This window comes from Strongylocentrotus purpuratus, unplaced genomic scaffold, assembly GCF_000002235.5.
Source record: "Strongylocentrotus purpuratus isolate Spur 01 unplaced genomic scaffold, Spur_5.0 spur5_scaffold_8, whole genome shotgun sequence".
NCBI classification, from domain to species: domain Eukaryota; kingdom Metazoa; phylum Echinodermata; class Echinoidea; order Camarodonta; family Strongylocentrotidae; genus Strongylocentrotus; species Strongylocentrotus purpuratus.
The window spans coordinates 13,895,220-13,922,907 of record NW_022145614.1 but is presented as its reverse complement, the minus strand read 5'-3'; the positions used below and the strand labels follow the sequence as shown (position 1 = coordinate 13,922,907).

The following is a 27,688-nucleotide window of genomic DNA, read 5'->3' as shown; positions in this document are numbered from 1 at the left end:
AGAGAGAGCGAGAGAGAGAGAGAGAGAGAGAGAGAGAGAGGATAATAGAGGGAAGGAGAGGCAAAGAGGGTGGATAGAGAGGGAGAGCAAAACGGGAGGGAGGGATGGAGTGATGAAGGAAGGGGGAAATGTGAAAGCGTAATCGAAAGCAAGATAGAATGATTTAAGTAAGAAGGAAAGACGTAAAGAGACAGGAATAAAGAAAGGAATATGAAAGATAAGCAGGAAAAGTGGGATACTCAGGAAGAGGCAAGGAAAGGACGTTGTAACCTCTTTTTATTTTATCGAAATCATGTCCAGCCGACTACTCAGGCTACTTTATAACATGAACAGAAAGGGATGACAGATGTATTTTGGCAAGCTATAATCAAATTTTCGCATCAAGCCAAAAATGACAATAGTAGCCCATAGAAACGTTGAGAAAGGGATGAAAGATACAATATTTTAGACACAATACTATTTGTTAAAGGAACTATGTAACCTTTTAAATTGTATCGCGCAAAACCAGTTTAAATGATTATGATGAAAGGCAGCGTAAACTATTTCTCATCCCAAACATTTCGTCAATCAGTTAATATACCTCTCAGTCGTGCCGTGTTCAACTTTTTTTAATTTTACCATACGGACATAGATAATACGATACATACAAAACCCTACGAGGTAATATTAAACCAATACTCATATATTCAACATGCAATATTCTTCTCTGCGAGAAGACTTAAAGAAAAGCTAATTAGTATGTTTAAAATGCTCTCCATGTTTTGTTTTGTTTGATATATATCAATAAATCTCAAAATCACACAGTACTGATAATGTTGTTGAGAGACATATCAACTCAGTTATTGACGAATGGTTTGAACCGTTTATTTCCTGCAAAAAAAAAGTCAAAATGACGGAGTCCCTTCCACCCTCCCAGTATCTCTCTCTCTTCCCTCTCAATCAATCAATAAAATAAACATTCGATCTATCAACCAACCAACCAATCAACCAATCAATCGACCAGTGATTCAATCAAACGATCAATCAATAAATCAATCAATCAATCACAGATTACAACAAATAAATCTGAATAGTATCATGGCGGCTTGTAATTATACGAGATAGTTACTTTAAAAGATAGTCTAAATTGAAATATTACTCAACCCTTTCTAGTCGTCGAGCGACGAGACACGAGACCCCCCATAATTGCTTCAATTTGTCAGACATATATCCGTTTTCAATCAATGGCTTGGTCATTGCCGTGTACAAATACTACAAAAGAATTACGGTCTGTCTACCAGACTGTTCTCACTGCCTGACCATAGGCTCATTTGATCAATAGGCGTCATGCATTTCGATTGCAATATAACCTGCGCTAATAAAGCGCATGGAAGGCTCTGGCATGTGCCTAGTGAATGCGTGTGTCAGTAATTCAACGCAATGTTCACACTCTTCTTTTCGTAGTAAGATGATGACCACCTCACACGGTGCATGCGTCAAAGATCGCACATGTTAAGACGCAGCCCTACGCCAGGCAGATGACGCATCACGTGTATTGGCTTTTTAATAGAACATCGCTCCACACTACTGCAGAGTGGCCTATAAGCACAACGCGGCCAAACTTGGTTTGCACATGTGATTGTACACATGACACACTGGCTTCAAACTCAATAACCCGAAGTAGGCCAATGTATTTACGGAAGTGGTAACGGAGCTATCTAGGCCTCACCATATTTTATACATGAACAATGGTACAAGAAGATAAAGATGTCAATTCAGTCCAAAGTCACGGACAGTCAATTTGGTGAATTCGTCAGATTTTGTCTGCATGTGTGTCTGCTTTTGCAGGCATTATCCCACTAATGCTGGATATTAACCCGTCACGCGCGTCCTTCGTTATGATCTTCAAATTAGGGAAATGAATGAGACGTGAGAGACAAAACAATATACGTCACTCATCATTAGGTGTATAGTATGACTTGGAAAGTTGGGTAAGGTCCATGATTGAAGCTGGGTACGAAATAATGTGGTTTAATTTGTATCAGGTGCTGATTCAGATGATGTTTAACATAATGTTTCGTCGAATTAATTGCTAACGGAAGAGAGGGGGATGGGTTGAGTGGCGATGCCCCCACCATGCTAATATGGTGTTGCCGCTGGTTAGGGATCTCTCATTGTGTTTTCATTAATTTCAGCTACCAAAATGGTGATAGGGGGTGTAACCCTTTCGAATCGCCCTTTAGATTTCATGTTTTGCCGGGCTGACGGGTGGTTATCGGGAAAGCAAACGCTTTGACTTGGGGATGCTCCCATTATGCACCCTCAACCCCCCCCCCCTTTGAAGCCGTCCCTAATTCTAAATCCTGCATCGTCCACTTTTCTCTATCTTTTTTTAACAAGTTTGAGCTTCCCCTATATTCGTCAAGTCAACTGAGAGACAACTAACAGCGTCATCATGTACTTGACGTTATAGGACACTGGAGGCACAAGACAGCATCCGTCTTAAATGTCCCCTGTCATCACATAATTAGAATGTTCCTTGCTAATTCATGTTTCTTGAGGGTTCACCCGCAGTGCATCCTGGTATACAAGAAAGATTTCATGAAATCTTCAACAACTCAAAAATTAGGCCTACGTACGTCGTGTACACTTCTCTTTTTAGAGGTTTAATTACTCTTATAGTATGACCAGTTCTACGCAAATAAATTGTTGCATTATTGGTGTTTTTCAATACATATTTTATGATTTGTTTGTTCTAGGGTAATATCAGAAAAGTCAGACAAATAGATTGATATGGTCTTTGACTTGGATTTGGTGAATATCATTTATTTTGGCGATGTTGAAATCTAACATGACTAAATGAATTACAATTAACAACAGCACTTTTTTTTTGGGGGGGGGGGGGGGTTAAAGGTGTCGAAAGGCAATACCGTAATATATTATGACTCTCTTATTAGGCATAAGAGGTTCAAAATGATTCTTCCGAGGGGAATAACCGCAGAACATTTTGAGAGCTATTTAGGGCGCTATAGAGGAATCGACTTTGATTTGAATGAAAACAAGGACGTCCATCTTCGGAGAGTGTAGTATAAATAAAGAAGGATGCCCCCGTTTAACGACGAAAGTCGGTGAAAGCCAGTGCCCTAGGTGTAGATATAAAACGTAAAACGGTGGAGCATGCTTCAAAAAGCAGAGCTTGTAATATTCATGCCCCAGAACTTCATCACGTAATAGTGTAATCTTGGTCAGACATATTATTGCAATAATCTCATAAATATTGGATTAAGTTACTAACAAGAAAGTTTAGATAAAATGTTGACATTTATTATAACTAAATGAATACAAATTAATGACAACACTTTTCTTTTATTCATGCCCCAGAACTCCATTACGTAATGATGTAATCTTGGGTCAGACGTATTGCAATAAGTTCATTAATATTAGATAAAGACAATGTAGATATATAAAGGTTAACCTAGAACCTATTAAGGTGCACAGGAGAAGAGAACCTTTGGCTAATAAGACATGGAAAAGGACAGAGACAAAAATAGCAAATCGGGGAGAATGGGTTTCAGTATGAGTCTCCAGAATTTGAATTATAAAATATGAAGCTCCGTAGCTAATAATTGCAGGCAAGCCAAAACATTTGCCCGACCTAGATTAAGTTGAGGGACGAAACCAGTTTGCGAGGAAAGACAGCAGATGCTGGACGAACCATCCGATGATACATATCTGGCAGAAATGAAAATTGTTTAATTTTTATGACTTTTGTAAGCATAACATTTTCTCCCAGGTTAGCTTTCATCTTTTGGCAACGATTTGATTTTTGATCGTGAGGTTTTTGGTATCATGAGTTTAGACTTTAGATAACCGATTTTGCCAGACATGCAATCATACTGCCCAGCTATTATGATGTGATTCAGCAACTATTCAATATCTCATTGACACAGATTTGGTATAATCTTTCTTAATCTTTATGTAACATACTTTTCGTTTCGTAAATTGTTAAAATCAATTTAAAATATTGTACCTTCAAACATAACTCGATAACAGAGACCTGGTTTCATTTTTTTATCAGTGGTAGATATCTTTAATGCCTGATCATTTCAAAAAATGTAAACGGCATTTTTGTCAATATCATAACCAAGTCACGACAACGAGACTGACATCAGACCGACCTCAGACCGACTAGAGACCCAACAAGAAATTACATTACCACAATGGCAAACAATCGGTCGGTTTGGAGTTGGTTTAAGAGTCGAGTTTGGTAGTATGACTATAATTATTGTTTTATCAGATAGACTCCAGTCTGATTATCAAGATGGAATTAATCGATTGTTCAATATACCTCTGATGGTTGGGTTATTAAAGAGTCTTGATTGGCTAAAATTGTCGTTGCAGTGATACATTTGAATGAAGGGCTCTTACCATTGGATTTACCAAATCCACTCAAATCTGGTTCTATCTTCTATTTCTTTTTACTCTGTTATTTAATAGCAAAGTCTGCGTTTGACATAGGGTATTGCTTTAAGTCAATTGCACACGCGGCGTCATTTCGAATGCGCTAATACCTACGCTATTCCAAACAATGAGAGCTATCAGTGCAGGCATCGGCATGATCAGTATTTCTACGCAAGGTTGTAATTGTTCATTTTGCATTCACTTTATACTGTCTCTAGCGCGTCACAGACCACACCAGTCGCTGACGCAGTCCTGCATCAGTTAATAGGGACTTTTCGATTTGCACGTCGGCATAGTGGACTGCTATGTGTGACGTCCTTGTGTTCCTTAAAAGGACGTCACAAGTAGCAGTCTACTATGTCGATGTGCAAATCGAAAAGTCCCTAATGACGCCTGATGTGCAACAGGCGTCAAGACATAGTGATCATTTTGCGTCAAAACGCATTACAATTCTGCATCCAGTTTAGCTACCCCAAAAGAGCAATGTCGATTCGAGAGGAGACTTCTAGACTAGGTCTATAGGTGGTCTATAGGAGGTGAGCCATTATGGGGTGTATGGCTTTGTTTTAGAGTTTGTGTTTGCTACGTCCAAAGTCTCGTAATCTGTCTTTTGGAAAACAGACGAGAGGGAAGGTGGGGGGGGGGGGGGGGGGGGGGGGGGTTCATGAATGCTTAAAAATCATAGAATCACTCTTCTCCACTACTTTTATGTTCCTGGCTTTATTCCAGCTGCACTCTGTCATCAAAGTCTAACTTGAAAAACCCAAACATCGTAGTTTGACGCCGACAAAACAAAATGCGTGCAGGCAAGAGTTTACATGTACGTGATAGTGTTAAGTTTGAGGGGCTGGGGTTTCCACCTAACCACATCTATCTCCCCCACTTTCATTTGTATTTCATGATTACAGCCCCGTTGACCAAAGGTTCGCGAGACCGAAGGCCCATGAGGCCATGAGACCGGCATATCTATATTTTGGCATTTTCTAACGGTTCATGATGAGGTCCATAAGCCTTAAAGATTTGTTTGTGTGGGCCTTCTGATGAAATGCATATTAAGAATATCCACGAGACGAAGACTGTACCGTTGGCTGCTGACATTTTTGTAAATTTGTTCTCGGGGGCTTTCGGAATCGCAGACCTGAACTGGACCATTAAAGACCGTAGAGTAGGCTACTAAGTTTGTATAATTTTGGTCCCGTGGGCCTTCGTTCAGCCGGAATTTCCCAGTCCTTCCCCCATAGATCACACACGATAACGGATGAAACTAGATATTCTGATCAGGGGGTCGCAAAAATTGGGGGCGTCTGGATTCGCCCCATCCCACTACACTTTGCGTGCTTCACCTGCTATGCTTAATAACATGTAAACATTACTACATGAGTCCTTGGCCCGTATTCTGAAGTCAGGTTTAGTTAAACCCAGGTTTAACTTTAAACCCGGGTTTAACTAAGCCAGACTTCAGGTCTAAGTATCATTTCAGTTTCTGAAAGCCAGGTTTAGTTAAACCCAGGTTTAAGTCTAAAACCCAGGTTTAAAGTTAAGCCAAGGTTTAACTACCATGGAGATGTAGTCTGCTTCTACTGCACATGCTCAGTACAGCTCATCCATCTTCAAGGGTAGCTGATATGGCCTTTATAGGCTTTGTTATAGCTGGATTTCGTGCTGCAAATTTAATAATTTCAATTCAAAATATTCGACACAAACAAATCTCTTTCGAAGCAACCATTGAACGTTATGACGTGATTTTTTGTTTTGTTTTACCCTTTGATTTATTGTTAAACTGCTGAAAAAGTCTGAATCGAGGTGGAATTGATCTTTACGAATAATAAATAATACAAAAATCGGGATTCTACAATTTCTGCATGCCCATGCAGATTAGTCAAAACTTCCAGAACAACATAAAAATGCTCTAAATAAGATTTAGATGACTAAAAGAGAAACTAAAAATGATCAAAAATACCTTCTTGATGCAAAATAACTAGTCTAAAGTCAACATTGCTGAAGCTCATTTGTTTGATTTTTAGTTTTTTTTTAGGACAATGGAATCCTTTTTCGAACCGACATGTCGGGTATCATGATCCCCTTCTCGATCACCGTGCGCGCATATCATCGATCGTGCGCGCATTCATTTGTACAAGTACACACGGTTTAGAAATATTGCATTGTCCTAACAAAAAACGCTTAAAATTCGACCATATTATATGAGCTTCAATGTTGACTTTGGACTAGTTATTCTGCATCAAGAAGGTATTTGTGATCATTTCTCTTTCAGTCATTTTAATCTTATTAAGGCCTAGGTCTAGATCTAGATCTAGACCTCTAGTGCATCGTTCGGGGCATCTTAAGGATGTTCTCGATGTTTTGACATCATAATATAAATAGACTAGGCGCGCCTAATCGGTCTAGGTCTAGAGTCTAGACTAGATCTAGGGCAGATTCTACCCAAAACTCTACTAGATCTAGGTCTAGAGTTCCGGCTTAATACACTCGTCGGCTCTTAATTATACTAATCCATGATTGTCTTATAAATATAGATTATTCTAATCCAACCTTAGGCCTACAGTTTTATTTTAGACCCTATCTCGCATTTGTTTACATCGTTGGGACGCAATTTGAAAATGTGTATTGCACTCACAGTTTCAAAACTACGTGAGCATAACGTCAAACTAAAGGTATGGGGCTACTATATTTGTTTTCCTCTGCAACAAAGTGATACGTGTTGATTTACTTTGGCAACTTTTTAGTTTCAAGGATTGTCGTACTATACAAATCACACAATCTTATATAAAATATAAAATCTTAAGACTTAGAAAATATTAGGCATAAAGATTCAATAAGCAAATGAAGTATCCAAATTAATGTTCAAACTTGCCGAAGGCATAAAATCGCAAGGCCCACTTTTATCCGCAAGCGATGTGTGTGTCTCTCCAATGTTGGAGTCAATGCAAATCGCTGTTTGTTTGGTATTTAAAAAAAAGACAGCGATGACAAACAAATCATCGTCGCCATGATTGTGAAAGGTTTTTTTCTTTCCACAAGAGCTCTCTCCGGTCTCATTATTTGCAATAATTCGTCGTAATGTCTTTTAATGTTGTCTTCTTCTCCTCTGAATATCCAACAAATAGTTAGACCTGACTTAAGCCAGACTTAAACTAGGTGTACCCCAGGTTTAAATATGTGTACAATTTCCACAGAGTTAGACCAGGCTTAAACCTAGGTTTAAGTTAAACCCGACTTCAGAAACGCAAAATTAAACCTAGGTTTAAATCTGAGAGTTAGGCGAGGCTTAGACTAGACTTAAACCTAGGTTTAAAGTTAAACCTGACTTCAGAATACGGGCCATTACGACGAATTATTGCAAATAATGAGACCGGAGAGAGCTCTTGTGGAAAGAAAAAAACCTTTCACAATCATGGCGACGATGATTTGTTTGTCATCGCTGTCTTTTTTTTAAATACCAAACAAACAGCGATTTGCATTGACTCCAACATTGGAGAGACACACACATCGCTTGCGGATAAAAGTGGGCCTTGCGATTTTATGCCTTCGGCAAGTTTGAACATTAATTTGGATACTTCATTTGCTTATTGAATCTTTATGCCTAATATTTTCTAAGTCTTAAGATTTTATATTTTATATAAGATTGTGTGATTTGTATAGTACGACAATCCTTGAAACTAAAAAGTTGCCAAAGTAAATCAACACGTATCACTTTGTTGCAGAGGAAAACAAATATAGTAGCCCCATACCTTTAGTTTGACGTTATGCTCACGTAGTTTTGAAACTGTGAGTGCAATACACATTTTCAAATTGCGTCCCAACGATGTAAACAAATGCGAGATAGGGTCTAAAATAAAACTGTAGGCCTAAGGTTGGATTAGAATAATCTATATTTATAAGACAATCATGGATTAGTATAATTAAGAGCCGACGAGTGTATTAAGCCGGAACTCTAGACCTAGATCTAGTAGAGTTTTGGGTAGAATCTGCCCTAGATCTAGTCTAGACTCTAGACCTAGACCGATTAGGCGCGCCTAGTCTATTTATATTATGATGTCAAAACATCGAGAACATCCTTAAGATGCCCCGAACGATGCACTAGAGGTCTAGATCTAGATCTAGACCTAGGCCTTAATAAGATTAAAATGACTGAAAGAGAAATGATCACAAATACCTTCTTGATGCAGAATAACTAGTCCAAAGTCAACATTGAAGCTCATATAATATGGTCGAATTTTAAGCGTTTTTTGTTAGGACAATGCAATATTTCTAAACCGTGTGTACTTGTACAAATGAATGCGCGCACGATCGATGATATGCGCGCACGGTGATCGAGAAGGGGATCATGATACCCGACATGTCGGTTCGAAAAAGGATTCCATTGTCCTAAAAAAAAACTAAAAATCAAACAAATGAGCTTCAGCAATGTTGACTTTAGACTAGTTATTTTGCATCAAGAAGGTATTTTTGATCATTTTTAGTTTCTCTTTTAGTCATCTAAATCTTATTTAGAGCATTTTTATGTTGTTCTGGAAGTTTTGACTAATCTGCATGGGCATGCAGAAATTGTAGAATCCCGATTTTTGTATTATTTATTATTCGTAAAGATCAATTCCACCTCGATTCAGACTTTTTCAGCAGTTTAACAATAAATCAAAGGGTAAAACAAAACAAAAAATCACGTCATAACGTTCAATGGTTGCTTCGAAAGAGATTTGTTTGTGTCGAATATTTTGAATTGAAATTATTAACTTTGCAGCACGAAATCCAGCTATAACAAAGCCTATAAAGGCCATATCAGCTACCCTTGAAGATGGATGAGCTGTACTGAGCATGTGCAGTAGAAGCAGACTACATCTCCATGGTAGTTAAACCTTGGCTTAACTTTAAACCTGGGTTTTAGACTTAAACCTGGGTTTAACTAAACCTGGCTTTCAGAAACTGAAATGATACTTAGACCTGAAGTCTGGCTTAGTTAAACCCGGGTTTAAAGTTAAACCTGGGTTTAACTAAACCTGACTTCAGAATACGGGCCAATGTCTTTTAATGTTGTCTTCTTCTCCTCTGAATATCCAACAAATAGTTAGACCTGACTTAAGCCAGACTTAAACTAGGTGTACCCCAGGTTTAAATATGTGTACAATTTCCACAGAGTTAGACCAGGCTTAAACCTAGGTTTAAGTTAAACCCGACTTCAGAAACGCAAAATTAAACCTAGGTTTAAATCTGAGAGTTAGGCGAGGCTTAGACTAGACTTAAACCTAGGTTTAAAGTTAAACCTGACTTCAGAATACGGGCCCTTGGGTTTACGATGACCCATAACGGAGGGAGGGGAGGAGGGGTTACATGGAAGTGTGATAAAGGTGAACGTTCTTTCATCATCATCATCAACATCTTTCAACCAACCCTGGTTACGCCACAGTAATGTTACAAGTGACGCTACTCTGCTATCATCACTGAACTCATGTGAAATGCTGGCATGGTATTTTGATTCCCATTGGACACATGCCTGATATTCCATAGCCTTACTATTAAAATTGGGTAGCGACATGGGGACATAAACTGACAGCAGAATGCAACAAGTTTTGTAAAGCTTTTCCATTATCATTACTACTACAATTACAATAAGTTGTTTTTATCATAAATTCACTCAATAGATTTTTAAAGTTCATCAATTTTTTTTTTTTTTTTTTTTTTTTTTTTGGGGGGGGGGGGGGGGTCAAAAGATCAAAAAGTTCCTTAAAATCTATTTGAACTATTGTCCACTATTCTTTTATTTCTGTTTGTTTTATTCATTCATTTATTTCCTATTAATATTCGGTTTGGGATAATTAGAAATAAGAGGTAATTAAACTCGAAAAGAGGGGAGTCCTCAACATACCGTTTTTACATTTAAAAAAAAACGCGACTTTATTTATCAATCTTGCACAAAGAAGGAGACAAAATAGGCAATGAAAAAAAGAAGAGCAAATGCAGAGCCCCCCCCCCCCCCTCGTACCAACTACTCTCACCCCCCTTCGCCTTTCGCTACGCCCATGTCAGCAGCAGCGTATCTCGATGCCAGTATAAGCACCTAGTCGTTTGCGTATACCATACCGTAGTAGTGAGTTTGGCATTTCACTCCAGCCGGAAATTGGCTTGGGTCCTCGACAAATAGGCGAAGTTCCCTTCAATAACAAGTGATCCCTTTAAAAGTCTCCCATCCTCCTAAACCCCTCCTCTGAAAATTTGACCTCAATATGAAATGCAATATTTTTGTTAAAATTGTCTCTTTCTACCAGGTTGATGTAAATGTAATTCAATTAGCTACCTGGTGCCCAAAATGGTACCTCAGCCAAAGATCAAATTCAGGATAATCTTTGTAATGTGTCCAGCCGCGCGCCAGAAATGTCATGATCAGGTAAATTTGGACATTGACAGACATGACACCATAGGATTATCAGCGTTGACAATGATAATATGGTGTAATTCCGATTATTTTTATTGTTATAATAATCAATGCTGTAGTTATTTTATCCATATCATGATCATGATCATCATCATCATCATCATCATCATCAACAACTATACCACCATCTTCATCATCCTCATCATTATCCTCATTATTAATATCCCTAATATTACTATTTCCGTTGTTGTTCTTCTTCTTGTCGTGAGTGGAATACTAATATATTGGTAAAATTATAAGGAACAAATATCACCCGTTAAAACATGCAATTGAAGATCGTGGCTTTAATGCAAGGGTTTTAAGATAGAGACCGGTAGTGGTAAAATTGCGGTTCAAGGGTTTGAGGTGCAAAATAAGCATTCAATATTGTTTAAATATTGCCGTCAGAGGTTTAGATGGCAATACTTCAAAAATTCGCAAAAAAGCAGAAATATATCCCCAAATGTTCAATGTTGAAGTGCATTCGCGATATCTATCCATGCCGGATCGATATGATAATTTATCAAATATACCAAATAGTAGGCGGTTTACCGGCAAACTGTGTATCATCACGTATTAGTCAAAACATATTCTTTCGCATGATTGGTAATAAGAGCTTCCATTTCATTTTTTTAGAGGGGGGTATTTCCAAAACTGGCCTATACCTTTAAACCTGTGAGTTAAACATCAGCGAAGAGCTGTGCCAAGTTTTATCTCAATAACACGTCAAATTTGGGGTCTTCCTTCATGTTGTATAAAACCAAAATTAGAAAGCATTACATTGCAGTTCTATCAATCGTGGTGGGAGAGCCTTCTTTCTTTCCGGCAAACATCAATGACATGTTATTTGTATATTTGTTTATTTGAAGAGACCAAACATGAATTTAATTGTGTAATTTTAAAACGTTATGCATATCATGATGAAAACGAAACCATACCAATTGTTATAAGTATCTTTTACTGTTAACACGATTTGTTATATTATAAACCATGGCAAGATCGTAAATGACTATGAAAGCAGGATGAAAAAATTTAATACATTTAAAAAAATGATATATTTACTATTTAGTTAAAAAAGAAATATCAATTCAGTGACTGAATAATGTTACGATTCCATCAATTTATGCTTGATTTGTAGACTCTCGGCTTCAGAGCTCAATCAGTCTGTTCGCAAAGGAACTGAAATCGTTTTTTCCCTATGAATATTGTCCAACTTACGTGACGTCAAAGGATCCAAGTTTTTAAACCGCAAACGGTGCAAATCTCATTTGATCCACTCTATTCATATATTTATCAATTATTGTGACTTAATGGTTTTATGCTTGATTTGGACCCCACCCGTTTATTTGAGTAAAAATTTTATGTATTCCTGCTAATTGCCTCTGACTGTATATGTCTCTGTCCCCTCTCTTTAAAACGTTCGCGATAAGTGAATTGCTGATTTTAAACGCAGTAGGGGCCCTGCATGTTTTATGAATTAAGTACGTTGGATGTTAAAGGTAATACAAAGTTTTGGGAAATTTTGGAAATTGGGTGGATAGTGATTCTTTAACATTTTGATATATTTGGATGCCCCTGTGGATGTATTATAAGCACCAGAAAATTTAGCCCCTCAAACACTTGTGTTTTCGAGAAAAATTGAATATAAAAATTTACCGGTGCTCCCGGTAAATTGTGATAAATTTCAAATAGCGCATACGGCCAAACAATGGTAGCTGCGAACATGAAAATCTCAGAAATTGTAGTTGTGATATATAATTTCCAAACGGGAAAAGCCAACCGGTCGATTTTAGTCAAGAAACATTGTTTTATGGCTTAATTAATATCGTGACCTTGAGAGGGAGCTATACATCATACAGAGTTTATTATTTACAATTTCATAACTTAAGACTCGGTTTCAACCGCGACAACAATCTCTGAATATTGTAGGATCGCATATGCTTCCAATATGTTCATTTGAACCAAATCCATGACCCCATACCAAAACTTTGTATTACCTTTAAGTAAATCAGTAAGTTATAGAAAATTCAACAAAAAATAATATATAAGCAAAGACTTACTTTGGGGGGCAGGACTTCCAGCATCTCCCTGTGAATAGACACAAAAGAAGGAAATATAGTTAGATTTAACTTTGATATTTTAATTCTGTAATCACAGAACATCATGTATATATGCCAAAAATAAACTTCACACTAAACATGCCAGATATACATAATAATATGGTATTTTCAGAAAAAGAATTCAATGATGTACACACGTGAAAAAATATAATTGATTAGCGGTTTTACACGAACTTCGGAAGAAATTATTGGTTTACATAAATATTGTTTTTATATAAATGCCGTTTAGGGATAAACAAACATAAATAAACGGTACATGGATATATTTTTAAGTATATAATTTAATAAATATATAGTTAGATACAAGTGATGAAATGTTGTTAATAACGTCTAGCATACATTACAAAAAAGTTTAAACAGAATCACAGATTCGCACAGATTTCTATTGATCAGTTTTCGTACGGTTTGGATGATTTTAAAAATATACCATTTGATACGTGAGCTGAATCATGATTTTAAAAAAGATCTGTTATCAAAATATACTAAAAAACGAGATTGAAGTCTTGCACTTTCTGAAGTACAAGTACGCGCAAGTTATCTCTCACAGATAGCAGGGAAGCACGTCACGAGTTCGAAAATTTCCCCGAAAACAATGAACCCGTGAGAATACGCCATCCTGAAAGTTCTACATTGTAAAGATTCTCGAGATAAAACAAAGTGTACTCTGTTCCTGACCATATATTGTACATTCGTAATACATTTAAACTGGAAAAACGTTAAAGAAAAAGTTTAGTTCAGGATTGAATACATCGTTATAATATCATTTGAATTGTACGGTTCTCTGCCTCTGTTAATCAGATGTGAACGCAATTTTTGTTCATATAAGGCTTGTTTGCTGACGTGTACTACCTACTTGCATCATGTTCATTTCAGTCATAGCCTTGACTTATTTTTTAATTTCTTTTAAATACCTCTTTTCAGTTGGAATTTTGTTGCATGTAAATTATAGGCCTACTCTGTATATTTTCCTTCTCTATTGATAGCAATGACGTTGATTTTCTTTGCCATTTTCAGTGGCTTAAAAAGAATTTGATACTTCGGGGTGACTTCAAAATTTTACAAGACGCGTCAACAAGTCAACATGGTCAATAGATTTGCTTTGTTGTTGTTGTTTTGTTAGGGGTATATGTACAAACTCTTCATTCGATTAATTACATAGAAGTATTACTCAATACTTAATGATAAGTACCGATGTATTTGGTTAATAAAATGGAAAGATAATGATCGTAAATATCACAGATTAGACTATGACTATTTATAAAGCAATTTATTACGACCTGACTGGGATTACAAAGTGCATGGTCGCAGATTAGGAAGTCACGAAGTCAATGGCTTTTACCTCGATATCCGCTCTGTGCCAATTTAGATCTCACCAAATACAATGAAGTGATTCTAAGCCAATGAGCTACACAATGATACACATCCAGGTAATCAGATAAAATATGGTATTTTCTCTTTAAGGCAAAAACCAGGTAAGAATAAAGGTATAACTCTGAATCTAGGGCAGGTGGATGGGGAGGGAAGATTGTGGAGGATCGGTGCACAGGTATTTAGATAAGATCTTTTGCTTGGATTAAGTGACGGCTGTAGGCGGAGATATAACTTTAAATGGGTCGTAATTCAAAACATAAACGGATTAACACGATTATGTTTTTTCTGATATTCCTTGTCCTCACACGAAACACAAATATTGATATTGATCATCAAGACCAATTTTATAATCCGGATTGGGACTGCGAGGCAATACAGGTGTGAAAAGGGTCATTATAACGAAAATCTATTATGATAAAGAGATAAAGGGTGGATTAGTATTATGCATCGAAACCTGTGTCTGTGTACTTCTTTTTATAATTTCAGAATTGAAATCTAGGACTCCCACAAGTTCATTGCGGGGTGAGAGACCTAGTATAATTTCGCCCTCTGACTTTATCTTAACCCTAAATTATTTCCTTCTTTGCTTCTTCTTCATATTTTCCTTTCTTTTCTTCTTCTTCTTCTTCTTCTTCTTCTTCTTCTTCTTCTTTTATTCCTTCTTCTTCTTCTTTGATATCATCTTTTTCTTATTCTTCAGCTTCTTCTTCTTCTTGTACATCTTCTTCTTCTTCTTCCTGTTCTTATTTTCTTCTTGTTCATCATCTTATTTTCCTAGTTTTTATTCCTGCAGGTACTGAATTAATACGAATGTATTAATTAATTTTTCCCCCTCGTTTTCAGCGTTAGCAAAATAATTCAAAAGGATGATGAGCGTACTTAAATTGAAATTAAGCTTTTATTTTTTAGTTCTCAGATTACGAAAATGAACAGTTTGAAAAAGGTTTGATTTTTAATTTATTTAGTCCCTCCTTGAATGTAAATTCTAAATGTATAGGGTAGAATATTTCTGGACATATATCACTTTCTCTTTTTCAATCACACAATTATATGATAAATCCATTAAATACAAATTATCATATCACTTACAAGTTCCAATTTTTTTAATGGTAGGCTCATAATGAGCGAAGTACAGTAGCTCCTTGCATGCCCGTAATATCAACCTACTTGACCTACATTTGACTTGGCGCGAAGAAAAGACTCCAAAATATTTAGGGCAGACGGATTCGTGGGAAATTACGAAGAGCTCTCTCGCTTTGATTGGGAGGCATATCAAACCAAAATTGCTTTCTAAGATCCAGTTTATATGTTACAATCCTGCCCTGCGGTGAGATTTATGTCGTCGCAGGAGGCGGATGACACTAGTTGTCAAACATTACTTTTCAAATGTTTTACCTGAACAACATGTCATTACAATAAAGAAATAGAGAAGAAAATGTACTTTGGCACGTACATACAACGTTCTGTTTTTGTTATGTTTCGTGATTTAAACAAAATTGACCGCATTTTTCAAGTTGAAATTGAGGGCAAGCAATTGATAATTTTGCAAACTATGTTACGTAAAATCTACATTTAAAAACGAAAATGTTAAGTTAAACTAAGGCAATCGGTCTGTACAAGAAGAAAGCAACGTCAAACAAAAATTGGGTGGTCTGCCTAAGCTATCTCATTGTTTGACATCTTGTTAATCAAAACATTTGACATTGTCAAGAGCGTGCCCAATTTCCTCAGATGGAGGGATCACCTTTAGAAAGTTATCGCTTTAAAGCAGCTTGTCGTTACCATTCAACTTCTACTTTGTAATTCATCGAAGTACAAGCTCTCCAGGCATTTGGTCTTTTATTTCGGTGTCCTATCTTTGCCTAAGTTATCCCTCAAAGTATAAAATTAACCCAAACTACAATGTAGCCCCTTTGGCTTTCATCAACATATTCATTCGTTCTCAAAGATGTCTGATCTTTAATTATGAGAGTTTATAACCATGTGTAAAAGATGTGATAATAACAAAAAATAGGCAAAAATCAAAATCGAACTTTACTCAAGTGACTTAAACCATGATCCATGATTAAAGGAACTGCTTCGTCGAATGTCCATGTATCCCTTATGCCCCTGGAACAAGAGGCCTCATCTCGATTGCATGATCAGTTGCGCTAATAAAGTCTGTAAGGGCATTATGTCCATATGCCAATAATACAACGCAAGGCTTATCATGCATACCCTGTTCACATCGCTATTCACTGTTTGTACGGTGTCGCTCTCACAATGGGGCGTCAAAGACCGCGTCAGTCGCTGACGCATTCGTACGTCAGACAAATGACGCCTTGTGTGCAATGAGTATGTGGACTCCCAAGTCACATCTCTGACGTATTCAGAACTAAGGTATGAGCAATGTGGTGTGATACCCATGACTTATCTCTGTTTCTCCCTCAAGAGGAAACTTTGGTCACCTGACTCATGAGATATACCTGCCTTATTTTGCAAATACAGTTTAGTTATATTGTTGTATAGGGGTGGATGATTCCCAGTAGGCGTAACAAGGTGTATCGAATTCTAGGAAAATCCAGGCACGTAACTCGAAGAAAAAAACCTACTCACTTGTAAGACAAAGCGAATGGCTCTGTTTCTTAAATAATATGCTGATGTTTCTTTCTTTTTTTCTTCTTCACGAATTTATCTGACATTTCACTTTGAACAATAATATTTGACTTTGTTCTTAGTCATACCCGTGGCACTTACTTTTCCTTTTAAAACAATTTGTACTACCGTGTTCAGGCTTCTATTATTCTTCAGTTTAAAGTCAGATATTTACTTATTTGAATCAATTTCTAAACTATTGACTAAACCAAACCAATAAATAATAATCTACTTTATTATATTTTCAATTGTTTAAATCCAACATTATTTTTAATCATCCATGTTATGGGCAGTCGTGTTTAATATAGCATATTAATAATGCATGTCAAGTGATTTTAATTCAGTTCAGCCAATGGCGCGCTGGCTCAGTGGTAGAGCAGTGGTCTCGTAACCTGGAGGGCCCAGGTTTGACACCAAGTCGTGCGCTAGTGCCCATTTGGTAAGGCATTTATCCTCATTACCAAGTCCCTTGGAAAGGATTTAAAGCCGTCGGTCCCCTGGTTGCTTACTCACAAGCATGCACATGCTTTCTTAGCAGTCAGGTAAAACAACACAAGACAAACAAATGGGCTACTATGCTCATGATATACGAAACAAACCATTCAATGCAATCCACTCATTTGACGAACCCTGCATGTGCGTCAGGTGTTGCAAACAAGTCTGTAAAACTACATGAATGTAAGCATGAACCTAATTAGGTTCATGATGTAAGTCACTTGGCAGGCAAGACGCAGGGGAAATGACAAACCGAAACATCACGAAGGATGTAAGAGACAAGAAAGTAGGAATGTCAGGGAAAACCCAAACGACATCAAGGTGATCAGATGTAATCTTTATTTTGTTAAGCCTCCCGTTTTCCTATGAAAGTTCCTGACCAACTGTCATGTTCGCATATTTCAACCTATATGTGCATTATGCTAGTAGCGAACGAGGCATCATTTCTATTGCAATATCGACTGCGCTAATGGGGTCTGTGGAGGTAACTAGTCCATATACGTCAATAATTCAATGCAATTCTCACGTTGTTCGTATTGCATTCACTTTTTGTACCGAGCCACGCTAACGCGGTGCATTAAAGGAAGCGACACAGATACTGACCGACGCAGTCCTAAGTCAGGGAAACAACGATTCGTGTACAATAGTCAAAGCAACACTAATGTGAACGATAGATGAACCTATATCCAATTTATTCTAGAGGTCGTAACGCATTTTTCACTACTCGGATAGGGATATGTGTTATTTGTGAGAAAGAAAAAAGAGAAAAGAAATTATGGAAATCGCTGTTTCTAAGGAGACCAATTTATGCTTTATTACCACTAGTTCTTCAGAGATTTGGCTTTATCCTGCCATCTTCTAATAGTAAATACGCACAGCTCTTCCATCTGACTCACCGGAAGCGCGAATGAATCCTCTTTGTGATTGTAACATTACCCTTTTTAACCAATTTTTCTACTATTACGTCATACGGAGGTACTTTCCCCGATTTCCAGGTCCTTGAGAGGACTGCGTCAGGAAACGAATGCCATCCTAAATGGTCAACGAACTCACAAAATCTTGCTTGAACTTTTGCCCGCTTAATTAGCAATTACATTGCATTTACGACGGAATTAATATAACTTAGCAGAGGGAAGCAATGAATCATTCCATATATTTGCATCACGTCATGTGTTGCTATGTTGACATATTGAATGCTGAATTTAACATGTGACCATGAACAAGGGGTCGTTGTTTGGCAGAAGTATCGTGGCCTTCTTGCAGGAGGGAGAGGGTCCGCTGGCTCCACAAAATGCTGGATACACCGCTCTTTTCAAGATAAGTCGAGTACTGTGCCCCGTCTTATGGTAGTGGTTGTGGTTATTTTACCTTACTGCTAAGAAAGCATACATGCTTGTTAGTAAGCAACCAGGGGACTGATGGCTTAAGGTCCTCTCCGAGAGACCTGGTAATGAAGATTAATGCCTTACCAAAGGGCACTGGCGCATCGCCTTGGTTTCGATATAGAGTTGCGATTGATATCAATCGAAAATGTGTACATAGGAGAAAGGAGACGGTAAAATTGCGAATGATTCGAATCAATTGCAAATCTTTATATTACGGGGCCCTGGTCATGGAAAAAGTTCCCTCACCCCTCGATTGAGGGGCCACGTGCCCCTCGTGCCCCCCCCCCCCCCCGTGTAGCTACGCCACGCCACGGTAGGGTACTCAGAGGGGGATAGGAAACATTACATTGTCATGACAGCATCGGGGCAGCTGTGAGCAGCATGTATCCTTTCCAGGTCAGGCTACTTCAAACTTGAGTAGTATATATCATCATTGGTGTCCCTGTTTCTCAAATGCGACTACAATTAAAGGTTAGGCCATGGTCTGAAAAATCCATTCATATTTTAAGGTTTACCTCAATTTTTAACTTATTCTGAGTGTATCTTGTTCCTTTTCAAGTGATCAATGAAAAATATAATCAAACAAAACAATACTTAATTCACAGTAGGCTTGCGGTTGCACCAATTAACCGATGTCAAATCCACTGTTATTTGTTCGTTTCAATCAGCTTTGCTATTGTTGCTACGCTGGGAACACCTTGAGAAAGCCAATGCAATTTCTCGACAGGGCCATGCGAATCTGGCGACACTTAATGTGGACCATCTTGTGGACAATTTTGAATCGTTTATCATTTAATCAGGTTATGATAGCGACACTTAGGCTTGAGATATATACAAACCAGACTCGTTCATACCTTCAACGTTTACTTTGTCGACCTTAAGAATGTTTTCATGTTGTTCCAATTTTTCATTTCTCTAGGCACTCATCGTCTACACACTTCCTTGTGGCTTCCCCTCCATGCTATTTCGAGCATACCAGGGCTTCGATGAAGAGCTGTCGATGCTTAAAGGGACCACAAATCCAGGGGAATAGTGTTACCTATTTATCTGGGGAAACATTCTGTGGCTTGTCGAATTCAAAATGATTTTAAGAAATCGGCTTAGCTGTAGAATATCCCAACGCAGTATTACATCGTATCAAAGTAATGGGGTTAGGGCCACGGTCAGTGTTAGGGTATTAAGGATTGTGCTAGGGTTACGGTTATGAGTAGGTTTAGACATCTGGCTCTACAGGTGTAAATCTGACATTTGGTTTTATCTTATCAAAGATATGAGTCGCTCGGATTTCAAATGCACATCATTATATTACTATTACGTCTGTCCTTACTTTATTCCCCTGTAGATTCGAAATTAAGGATGTAATGTATGTACTCAATGTTATTCGTTCTGTACTGTATTCTATAAACCAATCATTACCTATTGGCTTCTTCTGTTACTTTTAGGCCCATATCATTCTCTTTCCCTTTCAATACCCTTCCTTCACTCCAGTTTTCATTGCAATGTAACATTTAAAAACATACGCTATTCTCTATGAATAGTTTTAAGAAAATACAAACCCTACAAAATCTGGTTCAAGAAAACAACCCACTCGGGCTACTCCCCTAATCCCCTTCGCCACTCCCCTCATTCGTGTCTATCCATCTTCATAATAAACTGAGAGGGGAATAGGAAACATTGCATAGTGGAAGAGCAGCTGTTGAAACCATGAATGAACGACCTCTGAGGGCGCGCGTCTGCAAGAGGGTGACGAACTGTGCTCGGCATTGGCAGACCGATGACATCTATACGAATGTGCAAGCTTAATAATTATTAAAGGCCTTGCTTAAAGGCTTTGGAAAGCTATGTAGATTGTCAACAGTATAGGGAATACGTTATTATGCTGTACATATTTGGGACCAATAGAAAAAAATTGAAACATTGCACACTTTAAAAAAAAACACCTCTATTTGAAGAAGGGTGACGAACTAGCTCGGCGAATATTGGCAGACTGGTTGCATCGAAGAATGTGATAGAACAATATTAAAGGCCTTGTTAAGCTATTAACGTAGGGTATCACATATGGAAACACAGTCTGATGCTGATCATCCTAGAGACATCGGCAAGTTAAAATAGAGAGAGAGAGAGAGAGAGAGAGAGAGAGAGATGGGGGAGGAAAAATAGAAGGACAGCGTCTAAACTTGTCGACGAACTAGCTCAGCTACTCTTGGCGGACTTACATGTTGAATAATATGGTAGCAAAATATTTAAAGGGATCATTTAACAATGTTAAATCTGAGATACACGGCCCTACGTGTTATCAGTGGCTGTGATATGTTGTAATATTGAAGTCCTAAAAAAATTGCGCTCCAAAATGATCAAGAAGTGCCTCAAAAAGTAAAAATCTTTGAGTGACCGGTTTTACCATACTCGTTTTCCCTAATAGACTGTAGTGTTATGAAAACCGTCAGGCGAACGGTTTTCAAAATTTGTAATTCCAATCATAAATATCTTGATAATCAGACAGGCGATCGGGTTGTAAAAGTCATGGGGTTCCTGACTGACCTAAAGGTTTATAGTTATCATTGCATCATGAGCTAAATCCAGAATTTTGTTTCAGAATCTGAGACAAAGTTACCGGATCCCTTTAAGGCCTTGCAAACATAGAGTGAGTTTAACAATAACAGGGAAATACAGCTTGATGCTGCATATCGTTGGGACATCAAAATATGAAATAAACTGAAGAAAAAAGTCTACCGGATCTGAATTTAACGAAGGTCGCTAAACTAGCTTGGCGACTCTTGGTGGACTCATGGCATTGACATTTTGTTTGGCAAGTGTCACAAAAATTGGGAAATAGAGTATGATGATGTACATCCTTTGGATACTTTTAAAATACATTGTTTATTTTGGAAATCCACCACGCGTAAATTTGACGATGGTTGACAAACTAGCTTGGCGACTTCTGGCGGACTTATGGCATTGGTTAGTAAAAGCAAGGAACGTAGACTGCTGTCAGAAGATGGGAGGGGGGGGGGGGTTGAGGGTCGTAGTCAGAGGGGTAGTTATCTCAGTTATTTTGAAGTGGTGGTTATATCGGGGAAAGGTTTTTTTCTTTTCGGGGGGTTTCGGGGGGGGGGGGTAGGTAACTTAGGGCGATCGTCTATGAAGAAGTGTTCTTCGAATATTCAAAATATTTAAAATTCTACTATTTTTAACTGTATTATCTCACTTCAGATTTTGAAATCAAGAAAATGAGGAGGAAATCTGCCACGTGGCTCTCTTTCCCCCATATGATACAGACAGTCACATGCTTCTGATGAAACTGGCAAGATTTCAAGTGCAAATCAAAAACAGTTTAGGCAAGAATGCCATCTGCCCTAGGTGTTAAAAGACCAATTCATATGAAAGTCACGTATAGAACACACATGTGACTTATTACCACTATCAAACTCCCGAGATTTATTTACAACCAAAGTCTACAAATATAGCTCTGGAGCCATCTGGAAATGATCATTCACAGCCTCGACCAGGGATTACCCATCGTCATGGCCACATCAGCGACCACGGAAACAATACGCGTCGTCAGAAACACCATTTCCTGGTTGCATATATTTCCTTTCTTCCGAAATCAATGTCATATTTGGGTCAAAATAAATAAAAAACAATCAGCATATTCGAGACACGGAACCAAGTGATCATAGTTCCTCGACTTTGGGATAAACATATACTATACCATCGGAAGTTGTTGGCGAGAAATGATGGCGTCACCGGTTTTAATATCACGATTCCAAGATGATTTTTGCGTACTGCAATAATACATGTTTTCTCACGATGTAAGCATCATAATGCGTCGAGACTAGTTTGTGCGAATGTGGTTTAATTCGAAAGGATGTTACAGGGACAATAAACTTGAAACAATATGACCAATAGCATTTTCCCCACTTTGTAGAGAAAGTATTGCTAATGGGATCGTTCATTATGATATAAGAGTTATTCTCACAGGACGGGTTTCGTAGCACACTGCATGGAAACGAACATCCAACATAATGTACTTCAAATAAATACGTGAGCAATACACTCAGGTACATCACTAGAAAAAAGGTAAATAAGGCAGTAAAATAATCTAACAATCTAAATTAGAATATGAATACAGATACATAGAAATCCCTATCAAACATCACTTTGATGCTGTTGTTATTTTCTAATGTGTATTCTTGAACACCACAGCGACACTTGAATTCAGTCTCTTATTCACATCGACGATGATTCACTAGTAACATGAGAAAAAATTATTACAATTGTAAATTTGTAAGAATATGATCCATGGAGCTTATGTTTTCACATCTGGTATGTATTTCGTGCGAAAAGAGAAAATCATGACTATAACCACGCAACAAAATACGTGACGCGACATTAAATCAGGTTTATTACGAAGAGAAGAAAATAATCGAGAAAATGGCGACTGATGAGAGAAAAGTAGAGGATATAAGTGGAGGTGGTTTGGAAGAAGTGCGGTGGGGGAAAAGGGATGAAACTTCCGCGACAGATCCCCCCCCACAACCCTCGTCGACATAACTGATGAATGGTAACTTGGTCCCATGGATATTCTGTGTAATTTCATTTTTGGTCGTCGATATATATGAAAAAGAGTAATCCTCTTGACTAACACAAATTGTCCGAGAAACGGTTTTAGATAAAAACGATACAACATCAAGAATCGAAGAAATCCACTCATCTTGTATTCTAATATTATATTCAGGAAAATTGTGAGGTTAAATTGTTTACGAAATTGATGATTACCTGGTATTCAGTTTTAATATAAATATTTATCCATTAGTCTTTGTTGTTTATCAATGGGTATCAAGTCTACCGTTTTTTCTTCATAAATAGTCATATATTGTTGTTAAGCATAACTTCTCGCTTCATTTAGGAACGTGACATTCGATTTGATAGTTGAGATGCGAGTATAGGGTATACTTTATATTCATGTAGGAACAAATCCCACGACGATTCCTGAATAATACGACCGTGCCCAAACCAAAAAAGCATGACGACAGAGAACAACATTAAAAAGTTCATTTACAGCAGTAACACGCCGTACTCAAAATAGTTTCACGTCGGCAAAATAGAGAAAGGCAATGTCTGTTAGGTCGCCCTACCCCTCCAGGAACAACTTCCAAGTTCTGCAGACAGATCCAAGTTCGACCTCTAGCTTTCATGGCCACTTGGCTCTCAATACGATGACCTTTGACCTCCACACGTGAGCCATTTATTACCCGCAGACAGACGAGGTTGGCTGTATCCATACATGTATAGGCTGTACTGTCAAGCAAAGCATTCGATCCGTCGTCGGACAGGAGATCGTCTTCCATCTTAACTCCTCGTTGATTGCACTTTTGTTATCGAGACAATTAAGATAAGGTCTGTGGTGGACGCAAGGGAGTTGGCATCTTGTTATCTTGAAGATCCATTGGCTGGGGAAGTGGGGGTTGGTGAAAATTGTTTAACATGATGTTGTGTCAGGCCGACTTTTGTGCACCTCTCATGATGCCCAACTATTATGTATTTAAATCTTTAAATAAATAAATGAACAAAATAGAGGAATATATGATTAAACGAATACATCAATACTGTTAATGTTATATCATTTTGTCAACTCTGTGATGTTTTCTATGTATTGTTATTTCTTACCTGGAAATTAAATATATACAAAACATATACGTTAAAAACATACATAGCCTAGGCCTACATACATTTTTTTTCTTCCAGATCAAACGACTCTTCAAATACAAATTAATAGCCATCGATTGGTCTAGTAGGTCCTTTGGCAATCCGGCTAAATTCACCTGGTAGCCCTATACCACCCCGTCCCGCCCTTCGTTGCATTTCCAAAGAAATCAGTTTGAACAGATATTACTGTGCACTCGTTGAAATCCAGTATTATTGCCTCTGTCTAAGAACTTTAGATAAATAACATTATTTTTTCTTCTCGACTCAGAGTACATTATTTCTCGACCGTGCCGAATATAATTGTACCATGCATTAACCTAGTTTAAGCATGGTCAAATTAGAAGGTTAACTAACAAAAAAAAAAAAAAAAAAAAAAAAAAAATGAAGCATAGCTTCATGTTGAGCACACACATTCTGCAATACGACACTGTCTTTATTTTAGCCCCCGTAATTGGAAGACATTCCATGAGAGTCCTCGTTTAGGCCTGGTCTAAAATTACTTTCTACAAAGGAGTTCGATGGCATATTCAATCAGAATCCTCATTACTTTAATTCCCATCTGAGAATTCAAAACATTCAAGGGAAACATGAACTCCATCAATCGAACATCGGGTTAACGAAGACCATGATTTATCAAGCTAAAATTACCCGACAAGGATTTCCCGTGAACTGATTTTCAATACGCCCGAAATAACCCTGCTTTAATAATCCAATTGACATGCCTGGTATAGTTTCTAGAAAACTCAAATAGCAACAAGATGTATGTTCCATGTTTCCATAGTATAATTGTGATCAACATCGACAATCAGAGTCCGCTACATTAGGTTCTCAGGGACACTTATTTTGAGCAATAGAATAAAGTCAGTTTTTCAATGAATGTTAGAACCTTATTTATATTGACAGGAGGTGGATCATTCATTTATCATGTTTAAAAGACTTTTGTTTGGATATACTTAGCAAATATGCTACAAACAATAAATATAAAGGGACTAAATTATATACTACGGTGAACATTGAAAATGAAAGTAGAGGCAAAGAATGAGATTTACCTTTAAATCTTATTCATGATTATCGTTAAATATAACTTATATTTATAACTCACAAGTCTAAAATATGTAGCATTGTATTCTCTTCTATTTCCAATTTCTTTCGGTTTAGTAAAACTTTAAAGTAATTTTCTTCACTTTAGTTTAATTTGGTGATGACTATTACCATGATTACTTTACTAAATGGTTAATAAAATCAAATACAAAATGATTAATTTAGTCTCCATAACCGTTTTTTGTTTCAAACATCATTCTCGCTGACCAATGTACGGTGCAAGATTCCTCCAATTTTACATTTGATAATTTCAAGTTAGAATACTCTTACAAGTAGAAATACTCTAAGAAGTAGAAATACTCTTAAAAGCTTTACAAATCTGACAGGTTTCATATTCTCCTAGGTCCACGTCTCTACAGACAGACCCTCCACCGGTATTCATGTATCCAAAACAAAAAAGTGTATCAAAATGTTCAGCGTGGCAGTAAGCTGACACCAAACTTCATTTTCTAGGAAAAATATTTGCTTTCATTTGTGATGTGAACGTGTTACTATCACATCCATCACTGTCAGCTTAGCTCAGTGTCATTTGGTGTTAATCCGGTGTTAACCCGTCTGCCCTTTGACCTCTGACACCCCTGGTGACATAAAACTGGAGCACGTCACAACTTTATGTGCGTGCGTGGTACAATAGAATGTGTTTCAACTGTCCCATATATTGCAATCTGTGTCAGACAGAGGTGATTACAATGCTGAGATTTTAAAGTGGTAAAACACCCGAAAACACATGGAACGTGTTATTGTGACACCACATTGATAGCTTACTCAATTTATCTACAGAAGTATGTGCCTTTCCACAGTTGATTCATCATTATTATGTATTGTGTGTATCTGTGGTATAAATAAAAGGAAGCATAATGACTCATGTGTTTGTAAATGTTTCAGATATAACCGTGACAAAAGACAACTGTATTAAACTCGTAACAAAACTTCTACGGTTTTTCTCTCAATCACTAATACGAAGAATAATGTTATAAACTTATGACAAGTTGAAATTGATTTAAATCAACGAACCCTTTTGTCTTGTTTCGAATTAGACTATATAGACTTTTAATTATAAAACACGGTGCTTATAAACTTGAATGATATTGGTAGCTGAGATTTTTTAATAATTGTTAATCATCATTCGTAAGAACTCAAATTACTTAATGAAATCATATCCCAAACTTTTTCATAAAGTTAGTAGCCGGTCATAAATTATGTTCTTTATGCCTGCAATAACCAGTTTAGTGCAGAACAGAACATATTAAAGTAAAAATGCCATCCCTGCGCCAACAACTTTCAGGCAATAAGAAAACCCCAATTCTCAATCTGTCCATTCGTTGTTCGTACTTTCAAATAGTTATTCATTCAAATACTACCAGGCACCTACTACGACATGCATTTGTTTTAGTTCGAGTCTCCCAAACGAATTACCGCTCTTATTCAATCTCGACACTATTATTACAAAATCGTGATAACGTGATAGAAGCGTTTCGATTTTCAACCCATTACCTATACTGGAACGGGATTGTTCCTGTATTAAAGATAAAGGTGGGTTCTGGTAATGCGATTGCATTGTGAAAGAAAAGGTGTGGAATGGATCAGAAAAAAGTTGATCATATAGCATGTAAGTATTGGTGTGTACTGCAAGGTTCTGGAGTCATCAAAATCATCATAAATTTGGCCCAGTCTTGGTAAAGTAACAATCACTGTACACAGAAAGATGTATATGGGACAACACAAATGGTGTCGGGGCTAGTACTACCTTGATTTCCTTATCTTTCTATGCTCATTACCCAGCCAGTATACATTTTCTTCCAAAATTGTTTGGCACACGACATTTATTTGTAATCTTGAACATTCAGTGTAAGTTTCGTTAGATTCTGTGAGAATTAATTTTTTTTTTTTTTAACCAGAACTCAAGTTTATCTTTAATATAATACATACTGTATGAGGAATATAAATTAAGGTAAAGGGTGGTGAGAGGTCCCTATATGCCATTGCCACAGGCATTGTCAAGGCGG

General features: G+C 37.4%; 1 protein-coding gene across 1 annotated transcript in view; it reads right to left on the bottom strand.

The window, feature by feature from the left end:
- Positions 1–24,223, bottom strand: part of LOC581452 — a 52,812-nt gene extending 28,589 nt beyond the window's left edge. The window contains exons 1-2 of the mRNA XM_030975647.1: positions 24,011–24,223; positions 12,928–12,955 (exon numbers count right to left, since the gene is read on the bottom strand). Of these exons, the coding sequence (XP_030831507.1) occupies positions 12,928–12,955; positions 24,011–24,223 (241 nt within the window). The remainder of the gene's footprint in view (positions 1–12,927; positions 12,956–24,010) is intronic.
- Positions 24,224–27,688: the final 3,465 nt, after the last annotated feature.